A 22,156-nucleotide genomic window follows, 5' to 3' on the forward strand; every position below is an offset into this window, starting at 1 on the left:
ACTCAAAGAGCATGTTTCTGGAAAAAAACAACAACAGTTTCTCTGAGATTAACTAGCGGAGAAGCAGCTCATGATCGGAGGCATACCAGATCGTCTGTCAAATAGATGCCTGTCATTATACTCTCTGCTGCACGGTGAAATGTTTAAGTCTCTTAAACTATAGTGTGTAGAAGGTGTTATAGTAGATACTTATATTAAATGTGGCTGACTTGGGGTTTAAGTAAAACTGCAGTTCACACACACTTATTACAAAATATTCAAAAGAAATGTAGGAACACCCACGTGAGCCAGCCACCTTTGGAAGGGTATGTACTTTATCACCATGTCAGTTGTTAGGATACCATGATGACAGCTGCTGAAGTGATCCTGGCGTTTGCTAAATTATCCTTGAATGGTTGGCTGTTGATGAACAGGTACTCATGTGTCAGCAGCAGTTGAAAGGGAAATAACTGTGGTTTATAAGGAATAATGATGTAGAATTTAAGAAGTGTAGAGTAACACGTAAAATTAGAGCGCAGTTGTCAGGAATTGATTCAGAGATCGTCCATCACAGTAGGGGGCTATTATTTCAGAATTATGGCGCTGCAAGATACTGTGTTGAACAGAGGATTTTTGCATTATATGGTAACATGGTAACTGTACACTTGTGTGGTTGGTTGTAGTCCAGGCTCTAACTGCCCCCTCATTATAATAATCCTTCCGTAACATGGGGATTTTTTTCTCTCTCTCCAGCTGTTGACTGCTGGAATTGGCACCACTTTTAGACTGTGTGTGACGCTTCTGTTGTTGTAACAAAATCAGTGACAATCACTACTGAGATCTGAGTGCTGAGGAACTGAGATCTAGACCAAACAAATCTGTGTTCTTTGTTTGTTTGTTTTCTTTATCAACGAAACTATCCAAGCTCTCACGTGCTAGGCAAGGCAATGGGAAAATGCTTTTTTAAAAATTTCTAATTTCTTTTTATCTATCTATCTATCTATCTATCTATCTATCTATCTATCTATCTATCTATCTATCTATCTATCTATCTATCTATCTATCTATCTATCTATCTATCTATCTATCTATCTATCTATCTATCTATCTATCTATCTAATACCATACCAATTGGTTTATCGTGACATGTTATCTAGAGGCATCTTGCCTCTCAGCACTGAGGTCAACTATATATCTCATATCTCATAGCTGCAAGATATCGGAACAATCGCAGGCCTCAGATAAAAGCAGTCCATCTATGCTTTTTATTTTGCTCCATTTCAGGTTTCCAGGGGGGGTTGGAGGCTATCCTAGCTGTTATAGGTTGAGAGCTGAATACATAAGTGGCCTGTCAAGACACCAATCAACCTAGCATGCCTGCCTTTGGAGGAAGCCAGAGTACCCAGAGAGAATCCATGTCCAGGACAGGTGAGCACAGTGCTAACCACAGCACCATCATGCTGACACATTAGATTAAAATCCCCTTAGATACTGCTGTTATGTGCATAAAAACAAAAGCTGAGCCGTTTAGAGACAACTTTTTATTTTACATACAGTTTTTCTCAGTCGCTTTGGTGCGTTTCTCAGATCAGAATTGAAATTCTCATAACTATTAGTTCAACCTCCACAACACTCAGTCATTTGTGCACATCATAGTAGCAATTTCTCCTCTCTCTGAACAAACTGCAAATGATTTTGGACATGAATCAGTTGCTTCCATACATTTCCCTGCTGCTTTCTGACATTTCCATTTGCTTATGTCATGTCAGTCAAAAGTAATCATACCTATGGATGCTGAATAGTCGTTCCCAATAAAACTAATAGTCATACATCCATTGCTTGAGTCATCACACACAAAATTGTTGAACTAGTTATCACATACCAAATATTGGCCATCTGTCAAGCAAATCCTATACCTTTCTGTATCATTGTTCCTGGAAATGTCTCCGAAATTGAACAATTGATCTCGGGTGAATTACAGCTGTCACTCATGAGGAGGCGTGTGAAAGTTTAGTTGTAACCAATGACAAACAACTTGTTCACTGTCAATTATGGATGAATCCTGTGAATCCCCAATTGGCAAGCATATATAAACTGCGCAGGAGCTAGTGTGTACCATTTCTACACTTCTGTGACACAAAATGGAAGGTCAGCACCGTGGAAGAGGGGTGAGGATGCGGGGAGGAAGGGGAAGAGGGAGAAGAGGCAGATATAGGCGGATTCCTAATGAAATAAGGGCTACAATTGTGGACCATGTTGTCAATCACGGCCTCACCATGGAGGAGGCTGGTCGAAGGGTGCAACCCAATATTGGAAGAACTACTGTCAGTTCAATCATTCAAACATTCCGTAGGGAAAACAGGTATGCAAACAGTAATACACTGTACTGTACTGTGCCATCTCAGACACATCACATGTTACTGTACTGTATTTGCAATTTCACAAAAAGTTTACTCTGCACCACATAGGATTGTAAGACAACCTCGCGGAGGCGGAAGAGGGCCCCTTTTTACCCCACAGCAAGAAGAAGCCATTTGTGCAATGGTCATTGCAAACAATGCAATAAAGCTGAGAGACATACAAAGCGCTGTCATAGAGAATTACACGGTATTTGGCAATATTGAATCTGTTTCAATTTCAACAATTGACAGAGTACTCAAGAAAAATGAAATCCACATGAGCAAATGACCCTGCTAGCAGCCATGGATGCAGCATGTGACGACATCACAGCAGGGTCCTGCAGAGGATGGATTCGCCACTCCAGGAGATACTTTCCTCGCTGCATTGCGAGGGATAACATCTGTTGTGATGTAGATTTTGTTTTACTGACATCTTTGGGTAGGACTAACACAGATGTTGGATGATCATTTTTAAGCCCTATTTTCCTATCGTCAATACAATAACGAAAGCTTCTAAGTCATCCAGGACACCGGGGATTACAGTTCACGAAGGGCTGTGTGGTTGTCTAGTAAAAGTTTTCACTCTGCAATAAATTAGAGTTCATGTTTGCTACTTTTCACACTTTTTGAATGTGTTCACAGACAGTTACTCACAAGTGCACTTTAACCCTAAAACCTAAAAGACTTTTTGTTTAAAATATTTAGAGCGGCGTAAACAGGATACTGCACCATGGCATCAGTGAACTCTTGTTTATTTCCTCTTCATAAATCATATTCATTCAACTTCGTTTCCATCTAGACTAGCTCGATGACCAGTGGGTCCCCACCCACAGTTTGACAACCCCTGATTTAGTGAAACCTGTAAAACTTTCCTTCCTCCACAGTCAGACTGGCACAGCTTCATTTTTGTAAATCTTTTTCAATTTTTTAATGACTTTGCTGTTGAAAACAGAAGGACGAGCTGCCACACGGACCGAACCCTGTATGTTAAACTGAGCCTATTTTAGTCTTACTGCTGAGTTGTAGTCTCCAGACACCACTTGTACTAAGATTTTCCCATGGGCTTGACATAGGTTATAAAGTCCTGTGCATGATTAAACTCCCACACCCACGTTCAGGGACTGAAGCAATAATTCAGGCTTTGACTTTAGTCCCAGTAACTTGAGCTACTCATGTGCGTTATTTAAGGTTTTAATTTTGATGTGTCATGTTGAACAGGAAATTCGTATGTTTTGCTTGTCTTTTGGAACATGGTGGAGGTTCTGCAACAGCTGTACTAAGAGAAAGAATCACAAAACAGGTAGTCTACACTTTTTAAAAGCACATTGAAGCAGAGAAGGAGCTTAAACCTTAAAATTTTCAAGCACCAAGCTGAAGCACTGAAAGACTTCACACATATTCATCTAAAAGCTCTTAGGCTAAATGCAGGATGGCTTTGTTTTAGCTCTGTTTGTGACTGACCTGCTGCCTGCCTGGCATGTCTGTCCCTCATCCTTCTCTGCTCTACCTGTCCATTATTCTCCTCCATGGTTGTGTGTAAGTAACAGCTATACAGCGTGTCTTACAGCGGGAGGGAGGGGCGGAGAGGGAGTGAAACACACACAGTTGCGCTGCTTGCTGTGCGCGTCTGTTGGGGAGCGCACCCGTTTGCCGTGGAGGCTCTGTGCACGCCACATTGACAGACTTGCGACTGATGTGCGGATTTTTGCAGATGCCTTCATCCCAACCCTGCTTTTTATGGTGTCGCTGCTCACATTAACGGCCGAGCGACCCTCAGAGCTCAGGAACCCTCACTCCGCGACACTGCCCACTTTTTCTTCTCCTCCCTGTTTGTCCCGCCCAACTCAGAAGTCTAGTTTGATTCAGGACTTTCAGACTTTGAAGCTTCTGATACACACGAAATGCTTCCAGGACTCTTACAAGTCTGCTGTTAGCCATTTTAAAAAAAATTCTGATAAATCTTCTGTTTAAAAGTCCGTGGACTGAGACTGAGTGAAGCTACAAGGACACAGCTTCACACTAACGGCACTCAGGATGTGGCAACGTTTTATTTTGACAACAGATGCGATTATTGGTAAGTAATGACCGCAGAAAAAAGACGCGTGTAATGATTATTGGATCAAATAACAAGCACTTCTTCTACAGTACCGAAGCTCCCTCGGCGCATCCTTGCGCGCACGCCAGACGGCACACGCTTGGATCCTGGCAGCATGCATAATTGACAACCGAGCGACTAAACGCATCCATTAGAAGTGTCACTCACCTTGCCAACACGCCCATTAAAAAGTCGGTGTCCTGTCCTAATACGAACTTTCTGTATGTGCCCAGGTGAGATTTATTCTGAAGGAACAAGGGTGCTTCATAGACAGCCAGGTCTCAGAGGCACGCCACCCATGAGCTTATATAACAGAGACGTTGAACGGTCAGTCAAATTACTGCGCGATGCTCTAATTAGATGCTGGTCATGCCAGAGTTTACGCTGTCAGAAGTAGGCTGTGTTTCTGCAGTGCCATGTGTTTCTGCTGTTTCTGGTGCAGATCTTGTGAAATTATGTCTCACCCTGTTTTAGAACAAACCCTCGTAGGCAGTGATTCGATCTGAAGTTCTTGGTTAAGGGAAATTGCTGCTGGCTTAGTGACGGGGCTAAGAGCTTGTGGGCTCGCTTTGGGTAGTTCCTCTGGTGATGCTACGCTCTCTCTCAAGTTCACCTCCAGAGCAGCAGAAGTGAATAAACTTCTAGGTCACGTCCAAGAAGTTTGTACCGGTGATGTATCAGAGTTTGGAGGAGGGGAGGATAAGTGGGAGAAAGTGGGATAGAGACAAAGTCAACAGTGCATGTCTCTGATTAATTCTCAGATTTCTACGCTTACATGTGATTCCGGCTTGTGATGGTCATTAGAGAATTGAGTTAGAGCTGGAGAGAAATGTGTGTGGCTGTGTGAGTGTCAAGGGGTCAGTTCAGTTGAAGCTCATATGGCCAAGCCCATGCCATAACCATCCCATCATCATTTTCTTTTTAATCTAACCCTCTCTGTCTCTCTTTAGTGTCTTTAATCGTATTCCTGCAGTTTGTCGAACAGTGCTTTTCCTTCTACGTGCGCAAATTCAGGGTTATTGTGAATGAGGCTGGACGCTGTTACTTAACTGATCTTGTTCCATCACGCTCAGCGCTGCTGGCCCAGCACTGTAGTGTGAGCGGCAGGAGGCGGTTCACACAGGGGTAAAAGCTGGTTTGAGTCCATAGTGTTGGGTTATGATAGCTACCACTGCCTGCTTCAGAGGCCCACATGTGCTTGTTGTACTGGCAGCATTTAATCTATGTAAATTCCTAACAGCGATGGAGCTGCAGGTGGTTTGAGTTTGGTATTTCAGAGAAGAGGGGCATCTGGCTTCCATCAGTATGAGTCGACTGGAGTGACACAAACAGCAGGAACACAGTCACCTACTGGGCTGTGACTAATGATCATTTACGTTGTTCAATTTAATTCTTTTGTACTTAATAATGTAGTCTTTAACACATTAAAAAAATAGAAATGGGCTGCCATTCACACAAAGTACAGTTTTAGGCAATGCCACAATCTTCAAGGTGACATTAACACATAACACACATTGTTTGTCTGACCTTCTTATTGTAGCCAAAAACGTAATAAATTCTCACACTGGAACCACATCGTGTTTATGGTTTCATCTGAATCAATGACTTTAATGATCAGTTACCATAGAAATAGCTATTGGTTTTGCAATAATATTCACGATCTAAACATTTGACCTCTGTTTGAGGCTTTCTCTCGTTCCTCTCTTTTTTTGTCTGTTGACCTTGTGACTCAAGCCAAAGCTCTTTGTTTTCTTCTTTGAACTGCTCCTTTAATGCAGGGACTGCGGCAGCATCACGGCGCTCACACATGATAGGATGCTTGTGAGCCGCGAGAAATAGCCAGAGGGTATTTTGGAGTTCATATGGTTGCTAAACAAAGTTGCCTTTTATGGCCTGTTATTTGATTACAAAGGAGTAAATTAGATGAACGCTGTTTCGAGACCTCTGTTTCGCTGCCCCGCAGAGATTACAAGGTGTTTTCTGTACGAGTTGATCACATTTCAGTGTCTTTTCACAGTATGTGTGCTGCAGATATGGAAGGAGGAGCTGAAGGACGAGTCAAACACAAACGGGTTTACGTGCTTCACAACTCTTTCAAGGAAATTTGTCTTTTCCTGAGCACATGGAATGCCGCAGTAGAGCAGAGAGGGCAGTTAATTCATTGATGACTGGAATGTCAGAGGATATACTGTAAAGTCTTAAGACATTGCAACTCTGCAGTGAATTTATTAACTTGGCAAGACATAGCGGTGAAACCGGCCATCTCCGTCATTAGCAATATGTCTCCTCCTTCTCCTCCCCCTCCCCCTCCTCCTATACTGACTGTAATATTTGAATCTGAATTAGCGTGCTCCCTGGAGTCTGCAGCAATCAGCACTAATCTGACATAAACTGTCTGCTGGCATGGGCGGACAGATTTCCTGGAGTGGTGAGTGATTATGTTAGCTTATCGTCGGCTTGTCTCTTCTTAGACTCAGTTTGAGCATCCTTATTTGTGTTTTTCACACACATGAATATATCTATAGACTGTGGGAATGCCTCTGCTGAACATGTGCGTGCAGCAGAAAATGACAGTTTTCACTTTTCACGTCTGGTGATTTTATTGTGGCAAAGTCACAACCAGGCTGCCATGATAAAAATGTCCTCTTCCAGTGAGAAAGCAGAGACTATATAGTCTTGAGAATTTGCTGTCATCATTTTCGTGGCAATCCAACCACCAAAACGCCACTTGAGGGAATTTGAAGTTGTTTCCAATTCGTTGTGATGAAGAAACTGAGGTCCGCCATGGCCAGTGCTTTATTTATTAATCATATCTTCAGTGCAAATATAGGCTGAAAAACACATGGCATGACCATCAGAATCAACAACCCCACCTGGTTGAAAAACTGTGTGGCTTCCTTCTGGCTGTAATTCCCTACACCTGCGCCTGTAATGCCTTCCTTAAAGGGCCAATCTAAAACCTCTGGCAGCATCCTATGCATATATAGGTTTTACTTCATTTGTTTGTTTGTTTTCTAGAAATTCATGGATGCCAGGAATGCCAATGTAAGGTTCTCTTTTTTTTAACTTAATGGTTGCATTTTGACAATATATAGACTAGAATTTATAGGTTTATAGAAATTTATAGAATCAAAATCTATCGAATCCACCCTTGATGCAAAAAAGGGAAAGTTTAATCAGTGCAGCAGAAGAAGATGACGTTATATCACAAAGTTCGTGTGCTTTCTTGCATGAAAACAGCAGCTTCATTTGTAGTTACAGAAATATGCCAAAGGAGAAGTCTTTGAGAAATGGTCTGTTTACTCACATGTTTTTCTGATAGGTTGTGGTTACACTGCTATAGCCCACATGTGGAGGATTTCACACGAAGATGACAGCAAACTAACACCTACCTCATGGTTTCCACCTCTGACCATGTAACAGTGTGCCTGCTGCTCTTCCGCTACTCTCTGAGCACTGTATTCTCAGACTAAAGGGCTGTCTTGATGGTATTTGATGACCAAAAAAAATCAGTGGTGTGGTCATTATTCAAGTTATATAATATACATTACTCATTAATTTTCTTGAAAGTAATTTATAATGTACTTTATTTAACTACTTGCTGGAGAAAGTAAGTGCACTAGTACACTACTCGTTCTCATCACTATATTAGATTACCTGATATGTACTTTCTCAGAGTTAAAAGTTAAAAATATAAACCTTAGGCTACAATCCCACGACACATAACTTTATCCCAATGAGGACATACATATGATCTTTCATTCAGTATTTTCTGCATAGCTGACTGCTCATTACTGCCTTTGTTGAAGTGCACGCTCTGGCTGCTGGGCTGGGGTCGGCATACACTCAGCTCTGGGTTCTTGGCTAGCTTTGCGCTAGCATGCTGTCTGTGAAGTTGCTTGCAAAGAGCTAAAGTCATGCTATCAATATAATGTAGTTGTTTCTGTCCTGGACACAGTTTGTGCTTTATCATCTTGCTCTTGTCCTTTTGTGTCAGAAAAGTGAACGCAATATCCATATCTCCACTTTACATCGCTCAACCATTTCCTCCTCCTGCACACAAACTGAAAGCAGCTGATTATAAGATCAGTTCACTGTTTTTTTGTTTTGTTTTTCTCTACCCGTCCTGCAAATAACCGAAGAAACTTTGTAACCCAAGTAACGGCACAATTGTATCTGTGATGTGATCACTCCATTCAGCACAGTCGTGCATTAGATTACTGCATTACTGAAAAATGAAATGTGATTACAGTATTTTTGTTTCTTTGCAATGTTGTTACATTGTAATGTGTCACACCTAACACCGCATAACATGTAGGCAAGATTAGACTGCCTCTGAAAGGTGAGCTATACTGACAGGCAGTAAAAAAAAATGGATGTAGCTACTGTGACATCAAGTCCTGCATTGAAGCCTCAAGTTCAGAGATTCTGCCATCAGCTTGTACCCCCCCCCCCCCCCCACACACACACACACACACACACTGAGAACTCGTTAGCCAATGAGCATGTGCTTTTGTACCACAGATAAACCTTTACACTGCATGACCATAATTTACAAAAAATACTTACTACTTATATTTATTCAGTATAACCCAAATTCGTTGACTATAAAATAAAACAGTGAATAAACAGAAGTTAAATTGAATGCATTTTTTCTGCATTGGCTAAGATACGTTGTTAGTCCTGAGACAGACTGGTGATCTGTCCTCTCGCCCTCTGGTAACTGGGATAGACTCCAGCCACTTCACTCTGATAAGTAAGGATAAGTGGAAGAGGATGGATGGCTCTGTTCATATTTTCTAGTTTATACCAATGACACAAAGCACTTGTAATCATGGGATAAAATAGCCTCAAATCAGTGTTCGCTTTCTGGATATTTTCCAGTGCTTTCAGCTGGATTTCACAGCCTTCGTCAACGCTTGCAGTTTCGTAAGGAGGCGGGGTGGAGGCTGTAAACCAGTCTTAGTTCAAGAATAGTTTTCTTTCTCGTTTAACGATTTCTTGATAATTTTGACCTTTGTGATGAAACCACCATATGCAGGCCTTTGTTTTCTGTTCTGTGAAAACAAATCTCATGCCAAATAAAGGGGCGCCTCAGAGCCAGTTTTTATGACACAAAGCGGCTTCTTCTGTATTGGAACGATAGCTTAAATTTGCTAGATTTTTTTTCCTGTTAGTTGTTACAGTTTTTCTCAGTCGCTTTGGTGCGTTTCTCAGAACACCATTAACATTTGCACAGCAGTTAGTGCATTTCCCAAAACAATTAGTGCAAACTGCAAAACCTAGTGGATAGCCTGCAAAAGCACATCACATGCACAGAATTGATTATCCATACCTCAAAAGCAAGTATCCATGTCAATGAAACTGTCAGTGCCATCAAAATGAAAAGTCTTGACACCATCTTTATGAACAAGATAGTCAAATGGCATTGTCATGTTTCCACTATGACAGTTTATAATTTCAGTGTTTCCCATTGCAAAAACAATTGGTGACACCTGAAAATGCTGACAACAGCACTATGGCCTACCTGTACAGCCATCTGAAATGTGCAGTAAAGTCACTGTAGATGTTATGGGAGTCTTGGGAGTAACTGAGACACTGAATACGTACGTTTCACATTTCCATTGTGTAGAAGTGTTTGTAATCCTACAGAATTGTGCAAAAGAAAAATATGCTACAGTCACTTGTTCACTGTAGAATACATGTAAACATAAAATCACCCATTTGGTAGAGCCTCCTCATGAGTGACAGCTGTAATTCACCTGAGATCAATTGTTCAATTTCGGAGACATTTCCAGGAACAATGATACAGAAAGGTATAGGATTTGCTTGACAGATGGCCAATATTTGGCATGCAATAACTAGTTCAACAATTTTGTGTGTGATGACTTAAGCAATGGATGTATGACTATTAGTTTTATTGGGAATGACTATTCAGCATCCATAGGTATGATTACTTTTGACTGACATGACATAAGCAAATGGAAATGTCAGAAAGCAGCAGGGAAATGTATGGAAGCAACTGATTCATGTCCAAAATCATTTGCAGTTTGTTCAGAGAGAGGAGAAATTGCTACTATGATGTGCACAAATGACTGAGTGTTGTGGAGGTTGAACTAATAGTTATGAGAATTTCAATTCTGATCTGAGAAACGCACCAAAGCGACTGAGAAAAACTGTATTAAAGACGTCTAACAGAAAAATACAGATATGGTGAAACTCTAGCTGGAGCTGAAGTTGTGTTTATTCTTCCCAGTGGTTTGATATTGTTAGTTACCTGCAGCTTCACAGGATTCAGCTGTGTGTCTCCAAAGTGACAGTGTTGTGTGTATTTATACCTGGAGTTAAGTCGAATTATGTCTAAGTAGCAGCCACTGAATAAGTGTTTTAACACATGTCATGTATAGCTCAAATGAGCCTCTTTGATCACAGCCGTTTGTTGTAATGCTCCTTTTTCTTGTCTCGCGTTTCTTGCCTTGGTCGTTGAACAAAGGGGCCCATCTTCAGAACTACAATACACAAATCTCATGCAACTAGCCTGAATGTGAATCAGTTGCCTTCTGAGCTGGTGCAACAGTGTGTGCAAAAGTGTGTGCAACAGCTGAAATGTTTTTGTGCAATTTGCATTGAAATTAGTTTTCTCATGAGATGCTAACATTTTTTTGCAAACCTTCACACAGTGATATTGGTGCCAGTGACCCCACATGCCACTGTAGCAGCCACCACAGAGGAAGTGAAAATGCGTGGTTTGCCAACAGAAAATGTATGTGGCGTATCTCATGCTTCAGCAAAGGTCAGATTCACAGTGTGAATGCTGATTTGCATGCTGAAAACTCAAGTGAGAATGATGCATACGGCACAACATGGCTATATTTAGAGGAAATTGTTAGTTAAGGTAGCGTTTAGCTCAGAGTTCTGTTGCAAACTCTGCTGTAGTATTTCAGCTGTTTACTGCAAACATTTAGAAAAAAAAGATGTAATTGTTGCTGTGACAACCACTACTTAAACTTGGGTGAACTGCTCGTTCTAAACAAGTTCTCTTTCATTTGCACAGCTTTCAGTTAATACTCTTGCTGGAAATTTGGTGGCTGTAATGCCAAACGTAGCATGCAAGAAATGCTTGGAAGCATGGAAGATCCATCATATGAGAAGACACAACGATCCAACTTCTTATCCGATTCTGATATAATACCCGATACCTTATCCTTGAGTATTCCATTACACGCAATGCTGATGTGATGTGGTACTTTTGGTTGCTCCCTTATTTCTCAACTGGTTGCCATGGTGAATGTTCTTCTTAGCACAGTTTTTGCCCTCGCTGACACAATCCTCCTGTTTGTCCTGGGACCAGCATTGAGAGTACACTAACTTATGACCCCCTGAGGCTGGACTTACGTCTCTTCTTGGTCTCAAACCAAGGACACAGAGATCCGTTAACTCTGTTAACCATTTCATCACTGAGGCACACAGAGCACTGACATGATGTTCGTGTCAATTTACTTATGAATAAACTGTCTTCCTCTTTCTTGTAATCAAATAAAATTACAACAGATCTGCATCCACCAGAACTTTTTCCAGAGAAGATTCTGAAGTAACGTTTTGGGTATTTATTACTTTCTTATCAAGAAGCATATACACACAGACCTAAGGAATATACCACATTTCAGATTCCACTCAATAGCTCTGTGTGTGTGTTTAAAGTCTTATTTTATGTTTGTTGCTCTGCTTAAGACATCGTGAAACCTGAAGTAAAGTCTCAAACAATGATTTATTAATTGCCTTTGTTTTTGGAATACTCTTCATGGACCTTTGTCTTTTTTCATGTGATTTGAAAGTGTTATGCAAGACTGATTTATAATATATATAGAGTGATTTATATATTATGTATGTGTTCAGGCTTTTTATATCAGTTTGTCAGGGACTGCAGTGACAGGAGCTATTTCCATGCCCTACACTACAGTCAAAATGAGTCTGGCACATTCAGATTTTTGCATGTTTGCAGTAACCCATTTAAATAAAATAAAGATCAAATATAATACACCAATACATCCAAGAGTATATATTTGCTAAATTGGTATTTGTTGTAAAAAAAACTCAGTGTGAGCGTAGTTACCGCACCGCTGATGTCATTTATCGTCAATGCATTTTCACTTTGTCCTGTTTTGAGTCCCACTCGCAAAATGACATCAGGGTGAAGTAAATGTGTGCAAACATCTAGTGTGGAGTGGTGCTGACAAGAAACGGGTGAAAGAATAACTTGAGTTTCCGAGAAGTTTTGCTACTGTGAGTGCAATGAAAGTACTATCAACTGAACAAAGCATGAGCGACAGAAAGAAGGCGACAGTAAACAGTCGGGGTAGCGAGTGTGAACTGTGTCCAACCTGCTGAATTATTTCTGTTGGCCTCCTCCACGCCATGTTAGCTCTCCAGCTAAAAGCTGGTGCTGCACAGCTGTTGATGTGTGGTATTGTAAACAAAGAACAACAAAGAACTTAATTTAATAGATTGTGTCACTGTCACTGATATCGATAGCATAGCATTCTGTAGTACTCTCTTATCTTAATAACAGATTGGTGCATCACTAGACTACAGGGTAACCACATCTGAACTCAAAAAGGCATATATGCAGCACTTCCCCCCATGTCTCCTTCATCTCCCACATAATATATATGTCTTGCAGGTCTTTGTAGTAGTGATCTATGAATCATATATACAGCCTTTGATACAGACGATCCACTCAGGCATTCATAGTGTTAAGCTGCTTAGTTCTTCTTAAATTTAATGGAAGTAATCATACAGAGAACGGAAAAAAAAGAATAAAAAGGAAGAGGAGGATTAAATCTTTCTTGTACCTCGCTTTGCGTCTGTTTCATAAAGGTGCATGATCTGTGCGCAGAACAAGACAAATATGTGCATGTGGGGAAAAAATAGTCAACACCAACTACTGCATCAAAGATCAGATGAACCTACGCAAGCTTGGATCAATAGTGTCATGCATACGGTATCTGTTTTCCTGATGTATGATAGTCTTCTCTTTCTTTTGCCTCACTTCTTGCAGGAAAGCCAGCTGCAGTGATGGGTGACATGTGTTTTGCTTGGAGGGTTTACCTTTTTAGGCTTGAGCATAAGAAGCTAAAAATGTAGGAAAAGAAAGCAAAATCTGACGTTAGTCCTGGAACAAAAAACTGTTGATTGATCATTTTGGTAATGGATCACGTAAGTTATTGTTCAAATAAATGCATCAGGTTCTCACCTTTTAAGAAGAATTTTTTGGATTGACTCTGGAAAATAAAAACCCTAAATTTATTGCCATCTCCTTGATATTATCCACTATTTTCTGACAGTGCAAAGCAACTATTGCTCTGTCACCAAGTCCACATTAAAAACTTAGGAAGATTAACTTTTAGTGATTAACTGCAATTACTTAGAGTAAACTGTAAATGATTAAAGGTAATCATTTAATTGAGAAGCCTTCTTCTTGTCAGTAACTCTACCACAGTGTCACATGAAGTTCATTTAGATGATGACAAACTCATGCATCCGGAGTGTGCGCAGAGTTTACTGATGTCACAAAAAAAAAGCGAAGCTGGCAGGATGCTACAGTTACTGGAGAAACAAGACAAAGAAGCATATTTCTTGAAACATTGTGATGTCAAAGAAAAGTTCAAAGATGCTGCCTCGAGCCTGCAAAACCACCAAGCCCACCCACATGTCTTAGTCTCATATACTGTTGCCTGAACAAGCGACAGATGTGTAACAGTTTTTCCTGGTACTGACTGCTGTCTGTGCAGCATATGGCACCCATGTGAGGTGGAAGATGCACAGAGTCAGGTAAAGCTGGTGTGTCTTCTAAAAGCAGTAATGGCGTTACTGGTTGGTAATCAAAGATGCATATCAGCTCGAAGGGAGAAAGATGCATGGTGTGGGCACATCGTGGATAACAGGCATTCACAGAGCCATGAAATGTGAAAAATTAAAGTGGAAGAAATTTTTAAAAAAAGAACTATTTTTACCTTCAATGACTCACAGTAAACTAGCAACAGTCCATTTCCCCTAACAAACACTGTCTGACCACCTTGAAGCCACCCACTCTCTGCTTCACACAGAAAAGGACATTCATAGCAAGGTGGACATGTTTAAAGTTGGACTAGTCATTGCTGACACTGAATGCCAGTGTAGTCCCATTTTTACCAAAATGTGCAAAACTGAAATATTTTTAGTATTTTTTTTTCATTACAGAAATAAGCTGAAATAACATTCATGAAGAATATTTGGCTCATATATGCTCCACTGTCTTTACCAGCTAGCTGCTAATACTAACCACAGCCCTGGTACGTGGTTCTGCACAGGGACTATGCAGTAGGATTTTAATGCTTTTTCACTGTTATGTTAACACTAGATTCTCGATGCTGATTAACTTCATCCAAAATGATAATGAAAGAACTTGATGAAACACCCAGTGATGGGATAGCTCGAAATATGCGTTGTTTTGTTTTCTATTAGATGGATATCATCATGATCTTACTCATCATAATCATGCACTGGAAAGCATGGTTGGGACTTTCCCATCACCATCACCATGCCAGTGAACTACTTGGAGACTGGAACAAGACTGGGCTGGAAATGTAGCATGTAGCAGCGTCAGTGTTGTGACATGCTGATGCATTCATATATTTTCATTCCTTTAACGGTCATGGTCATTACTATCACATAGTCATAATATTGTAACTACGCGATGGTAATTTCAGTTGTTTCTACAGCAAACCTTCGACAGCAAAACTTTCTTTGTGTGCTTCACACTTTACAATAACCTGTGATTTGTGATTTAACATGGGCCAGATGAGCTACCCCGCCCCTGATGTTCTGGTTTATTGTTAATGATTCAATGAAAGGTAATAATTGTGGTATGTAGGGCATGAACTCTATTTCATTCGGATGTGGGCCGTGCCAGAAGCACAGCACGAGACACACTTTTCAGAGTAAAAGCATTGACTTGATTGCTAAAGCTTTTTAAAGCTTAAGTATTACTTCACACTGTGACACTCGACACACTTTTGTATTGTTTTTCCTTTTTTCTTGCTGATTTGCGACGCTTTCGTCTAACTTGCAGGCATTTTATTGTCAGTATCTTCGTCAGTGGCATATTGGACAGCTACAATAGATTTCACACCTAATATTAACAACAGCAGGTGTTATTTTAATTGTCCTTGGGGTCCAAATATACTCAAGTGCAGTGTAGAAGGGATTGAGCACCCTAAAATTGAATCCCTGCTATGTGTGTGTTAATGGTGACTTGTGGTAAAGCTCACCAGGGCTGGGTTTTACCACAGAAAATGACTCATTTCTGTCTGAGGTGCTGTGTCTGCCAGAGCTGCAGACGGAGAAGTGAGGGGGGAAATTAAAAAAAAGCTTGGTGTCGCCATGGCAGTGCTTGTGCTAAACCTTTTCTGTCGTATGAAGTCATCTCCAGAAGTCAAATTGATATTTCCTGTCTCGCTCCTGAAAGCTGGATACATATTGTGTCTGTGTTTAATTTTTTTTGCTTAATAGTTACAGTTTTCTGTGAGATGACTGACAGATTGTAGGGGTGATCTCTGTGAAGTGTTTTAAAAGGCTTATTTTCCTACGAGTGTCCTAAAAGCCCAGAGATAAGAGCTGAAAAATCCCCCAAAGACACACACGTCACGTCTTTTGGTTTCATAAACGAACGAGATACCCGTGAAGGTGCTACATCACAAATCGTGTCAGTTTACTAAGGTCTTAACCCCCACAGGAGGTCAAGCCACACACATGCATCAGCAGCTAGAAGCATTCTGCATGTTTTTTTTTCACACTTCATCATCTGTCCACACTTTTCCTCAGGCTGTTACAATTTTAGCATTCCCAGGAGCTTGCTTTTAACCCCTTTGAGTGGTTTGGGTTGTAATTACATAAAAATACATTCATTAAAAAACAAAACAAAAAAAACCCCAAAACAAACAAACAAAAAAACTTCTTTCCAACATTTTTGTGAGCCATTCATTATTCCCAGAAATTTATACCTATCTACCTGCAGACAGCTTGTGTACGCCGAGGTATTTTTCAGTCATGCGACCTTCGGCACTGCACAGTTGTTGTGAGGCATTAGGAGCAAAGTGGACAGGGGCAGAGGCAACGGGGCGGATTGGGAGGCAGAGGGGAAAGCTGTTGGTGAGACAATGCGGAGTCAGACGGGAGGTCCCGTCTCCGAACATGTGCTGAAGGAGGACAGCACCTTATCTTCAGTTTGAGTGAAAACAAGCAGACAAGTTAGAAAGCTTAAGTTGGAGCCAAGGCTAAACGATTCCCCGTTTCCCAGTCTTTATGTTACGCTAACTGTCTTTAGCTTCATATTACGTGCTATCAGATTTCAGTGGACACCTACCTACACCAGAAGCAGTCATTACAGTTTAAAACTCGATAACTTTTGCTAAAAATGCTAAATCAAGTTGCACCATCAATTCCACTTCTTCTTTCTTTTTCCTGAGAGAATAAGGTGACGATTCGCTGTATGAGTTTGCCTGGAAAGTGCAATGATGTGTGGTTTTCTTGAAACGTGCACTTTAACCGACAGTAAAGAAGAACTCTTTAGAGGCTTAAATGTAAACCTAATGTTTTGTGGAAGTGAATGCAAAACGTTAACACCTTGTCTTTTTTCTTCATGTGTTATTTCAGTCACATATGAAGTGAGTTTTGCCTTACTGCACCGTGAGAAGCAGGGGGTAGTAAGTCAGAGTCGCTGTGATTTGATCACTTAGTCTTTTATTTTTGCCATATTTCCTTTTTGTTCTCATTAGGTTGCACAAACGTCTTCCAGGAGTGGGGCTCCTGGCTGTATGTTGTGCAGGTGAAGACACATACAGCATTCATTTAAGATTTAAGGTGGGAGGGTCATGCATCTGGAGATAGTGTGAGATAGGTGGTGTGGTACCCTCTGCTTATTTTCCTCTGTCAGCATTATCTTTTGGCAAAAAGATAATGCTGAATCACTAACACTACAAATGTGTTAGTGATTCAGCTCAAAAGCACTAAATGTTGGCTGTTAGCGCTTTTTTTTTCTTTAATCTTTTCCATGACTTTTTCTCTCTGTATTGTGCCACAACATGTGACACTCTTACACTTTGACTGTGTTACAGAAACTTCCTTCAGTCACTGTATATACAGGCTTTTTCCCACTGCATTCTTTTCTTCCACAGCTCCCTGACGGCGCCAACCTGTCAGTTGCTTGTTAAACTCATGTTGTTTTGGGTGTAGTTTGTGATATAGTTTTCTCTCTTTTTTTTTTTGTTAAACAGGATTTAGGTCTGCCTGTAGTCATTTCCTTGTTTTTGCCCATGTGAACTAATCAGGGGCCCATAACTTCTTGCCAGAAGAAACACATAAGGAGTGCCCCCCCCCCCCCCCCCCCCCCCCCACACACACACACACGCATACTTGTTGTCCCCCGAGTTTCTTAGTACCTGCTAAGCGCTGATAGCCTCAGATCTCAGTCTCTATATGTGTGCATGTTTGCATCTGTGCACCAGGCCTGTCCAGCCCTTCACCCTCTTGTGTCTCTGCCAGCAGCAGGTTAGAGCTATCCATCATACATATGGAGAGATGGAGATGGTGTCTGCTTGGAGCAATGTTTCATGTTAACCATGATGCTCTTCACACACACACAAATGTTTCATAGGATCTGACTAATCACATCTCTTCTTTAGAACAGATTGGTACCATATCAAAAGTTTGTGAGGCTCCACTCAGATACAGTATGTATGTGCAAAAAGTCTTAAGTCACTCCATTTCTTTATATTTTTCTTTCGAGCATTTTCAGATACATTTATTAAACCACTTAACACTGACCTGTGAATCATTCAAGCATAAGAAGGCACATAACTTAAGTGATGAACTAGTGTTGTGTCTTCACATAATAGACAACTTATCAAAGAACCAATTTTAATTGGTATAATTGGGAACTTTTTTACTAGAACTACACATAATGTGTTCCCATTTCTTTGGTTGAATTGACAAAAATTCCAATGAAAACACAGTCTGATAGACATAAAGTAGTATTTTTGCACCAACAATGTGATTCCCAAAGAGGTATTAGCCAAAAACACAGCATGATGTGCAATTCAAGAAATTTGAGGAAACTGCAAGTGGAAGACAAAAAACAAACAAAAAAACAACAGCAGATAAACTGTATCTGAAAGTCATATCCTTAAGAAAAAAGAAGAACTTCAGATGATCTATATACTGTTTGATATCCTGGCAAAATACAAATAAATGACAGGAGACTTAAGACTTTTGCATAGTACTGTGGTGTAAATGTAATGACTAATTTTCTTTAGGTTTTACATTCAGACTGTTCTATTCAATTCTAAAGATAACTAAATATCTGACAAAAAAGAAACAAATTTAAAAAGCACTTGAGAAAGAGAAGTTCCACACACTTTTGATCAACCATAGTGTGAAATGGATATATATCAACATTCATCCAGAAGTAATGAAGTAATCAAATGGAAGGCTATAAAGTAAAATTCCCTCTTGTATACTTTCTATCTTTTTGTGAGAAATCACTGATGGGGAGACGTTTTGTGTCTTTTGGGGTTTTTTTTGTAGTTACATCAAGTTAAACAGAAATGAACAATGATCACACACGCACACACACACACACACACACACACACACACACACACACACACACACACACACATAGGTGTAAATATACATATGTACATTTTGTATGTACTTGCAGTGATTGATATTGTCACTTCTGGATCACTATTAATATAATCACATTACAGTAAAACTCACAATTCTCCTCCTCTTCCCTTCCTTATCTTATCTGCCGGTACCCCCCTCTTACCTGTGAACACTCTCCACTAAGGTTATCAACATCACAGCAAAACAGCATTTCATAGTAATTCCTGTCAGTCAACATAACTTTCAATTAAAAGCTCTTTTAACTCAAAACACGACTCGACTAGCACGGACCTTTTAAAAACTGTGTCAAAGTTTTTTGACTCAGCATCACGTTGTCTGTTTTGGGGTGTATTTTGTGGATTTCTCCGCAAACAGCAGCAGCAACTAAAAGATTCAAATCAAAACCAACATATCACAAATTTCTTTTTGCTGATATCATCTTTGAAGTTTCATTTTTTTTGTGAGCCTTCAAACCACAGCTATGCTGATTTCCTGCTTGTTACTCAGAATAGTCATGTATTTATTGGGGAAAACGATACTTCTGGTAATACTGGAGCAATTCTGATGCATTAGCAAGGCTGGTCAGAATTAATTTGGGTAATCTTTGTTTGACTTTATGTTTTTATGTGTGCCATTTTATTTTTTTACATTTCACCAGTTTCTGGCTCATGTATTAGTATTCATAGTTTGTGTGTATGTCTTGGGTGGTATTTGTCCTTGCTGTTGAGTAGCCCTGACCACGAACAAAGAAAAGATCAAGGGGAGTTGTGTGACCTTCCATAAACACATCTCTGTGTGTGTGTGTGTGTGTGTGTGTGTGTGTGTGTGTGTGTGTGTGTGTGTGTGTGTGTGTGTGTGTGTCAGAAAGACAGAGTGTGTTGATAGGGACTGGGCGGCACTAGTTAGATGTGCTAATAAGGGTAAACCCTAATTTCAAAATAATTATCCTGAGCAATAATGAAAATCCAGTAATTTAAAACACAATAACAAAGTTGCAGTGCTGTTTAATTTGTATATTTATGCCATATTTATTTTTATAATGTGTACTTTTTCTTTCCAATCTTCATTCAGTAAGCCTTTGTGTAATACAAAAACAAACTTCAACTAACGATTACGTCTATCTTCTGTTATTATCCACAATAAACCAACGTGTCTGCATCTTTTTAAAAGGACGTGTTTCTGAATTTTAGTGCTGCCTTGAGAATAACAGAAACAGTATGTTAGTGGTTCACATTTAAAACCACTCTTTGCTTTTCAACAAAATTGCACCGCTCTCATGTAAATCTGGGGCTAGTGCAGGGTGTGCATTGGCTCATCCCAATTCTGAAAATGGAAAATGTAGCCATTTTCAGGGAAATGTTCCAGTAGCTCATAAAAAGAAAATCTTCCAGTGCACATAGTGGATCAGCTGACAAAATAGTTTTGATATTGCTGAACCCAGCAGCGGGAGACTTTTGTGAACAATGACACAGACATCCATGGTCACTTCCTACTTGGGTCTTTTCCGTCACCACTTCCTTTCGCTCCCCCAAACAAAGCAATAGCTAGTTCATCACAAATAAGCGACTTGTAACCTTTTTCTGAGCCTGTAAGCCAAGGGTGGGCAATTCATTTTCTCAAATGGGTCGTGCCAATAACCTTAACTCAATTCTGCACAATATTAATTTTGTCACTTTATAAACTGCTGCTAATTGGAGTAGATGTTACAATTAGGCTACGGCAATGTCCAGCAGGCATAATAAAAAAGAAATCTCCTGTGTCTCGGGTTTGAAAAGTGTCTGATTCAATCTCTGAGGTGAAAATGCGAAGGAGAGTAGAAATGTGATGTGATCGTCTTTGTATCTGGATTTGTAATCTTCATCATCATTGTTCATGTGAAGATGGATCCAAAGAGGACCATCAAGTTAACTGTTGGCATGTGAATAATAATGTTGGCTTGAAAAGCTCCAAATTTCTCATAAAAGCCTTCATCATGTAGCAAATAGGCCCTTGCCTCGCAGTTTAGTTCATTCATTAGTGCAGTTACATCCCCAGCAAATACAAGACCTGCCTTCCGTTCTGCATCTGAGAGCTCTCCTCAAAATTCTCAAATTTCTGTTCTCAGGTCCTTTACTCTTTGTAACACTTTGCCCAGGCTGAGCCACCTGACAGCTGTGTGGTAGCCTATGTCAAAAGTGAAAACAGTATCAGCCAATGTATCAGAATATCAGATTTTTAAATTGCCAAATATCTGTATTGGTCTTAAAAATCCTAAATCTGTTGGGCTTTATATAGGGGAGCGATTAACACCAAAATTGCAAACAGTCTCAATGAAATTAATCAACTTAAAGAAATTAGTTGCACAGTTACTGCTGGTGAAGCAAAGTGGTTTGGTCCAAGGTTAAACTATTCTCGACTTTGAGATGAGCAATTGAAGGGACTTCCAGTGAGAGGGAAGGATGTTAGCTCACATATGACAGGGTGGTAAATATGACATTGGGTTAATTTGCCAACCACAGCTTGGAAAGTCTGCGAGCGACTCATCCTTCATCTACGTGAGTAAGTGGCGAGTGAACTGGTTGGTGTGTCAATGCCCCTCATAACTAAGCTAAGCTAACTGCCTCCTTGATCTAATAATTTCAGCCACTTGCTCTAAAAACATAAAAACATATTCCCCAAGAGAACTTGTTTTCTGAAAATGTAGCTAGCTTGATAAAACAGCAAGCTTGAAACTACCACTGAATAGATTCATACTTTTTTCACCTATAAATGAACTGCATCAGCCTATTGAAATAGCAAGGAGAGAGCTAAGGGCACTTGATATTCCTGTACTACTGATAAAAAATTAAACATCATAAGTGGCTAATGGAGGTCATTGTGTTGGTTTGAGGGTAAGTGGAACTTTAGGATCAATTAATTATTTAAAACACACTAATTATAGTACAAACAAAGAGCACTGAAATATTATAATTACATATGTACGTTGTTTAAAATACCA

General features: G+C 40.1%; 1 protein-coding gene across 1 annotated transcript in view; it reads left to right on the forward strand.

Moving 5' to 3' along the window:
* The first annotated feature begins 4,221 nt into the window (after positions 1-4,221).
* itga1 (integrin, alpha 1) overlaps positions 4,222-22,156 on the forward strand; it is a 60,314-nt gene continuing 42,379 nt past the window's right edge. The window contains exon 1 of the mRNA XM_086301066.1: positions 4,222-4,452. Within this exon, the coding sequence (XP_086157192.1) occupies positions 4,413-4,452 (40 nt within the window). The 5' untranslated portion in view covers positions 4,222-4,412. The remainder of the gene's footprint in view (positions 4,453-22,156) is intronic.

Source organism: Aulonocara sp. 'chitande type north' Nkhata Bay, linkage group LG7, assembly GCF_057382095.1.
Source record: "Aulonocara sp. 'chitande type north' Nkhata Bay isolate Kocher_YH1m ecotype deep benthic linkage group LG7, A_spYH_male_GT1.1, whole genome shotgun sequence".
NCBI lineage: Eukaryota > Metazoa > Chordata > Actinopteri > Cichliformes > Cichlidae > Aulonocara > Aulonocara sp. 'chitande type north' Nkhata Bay.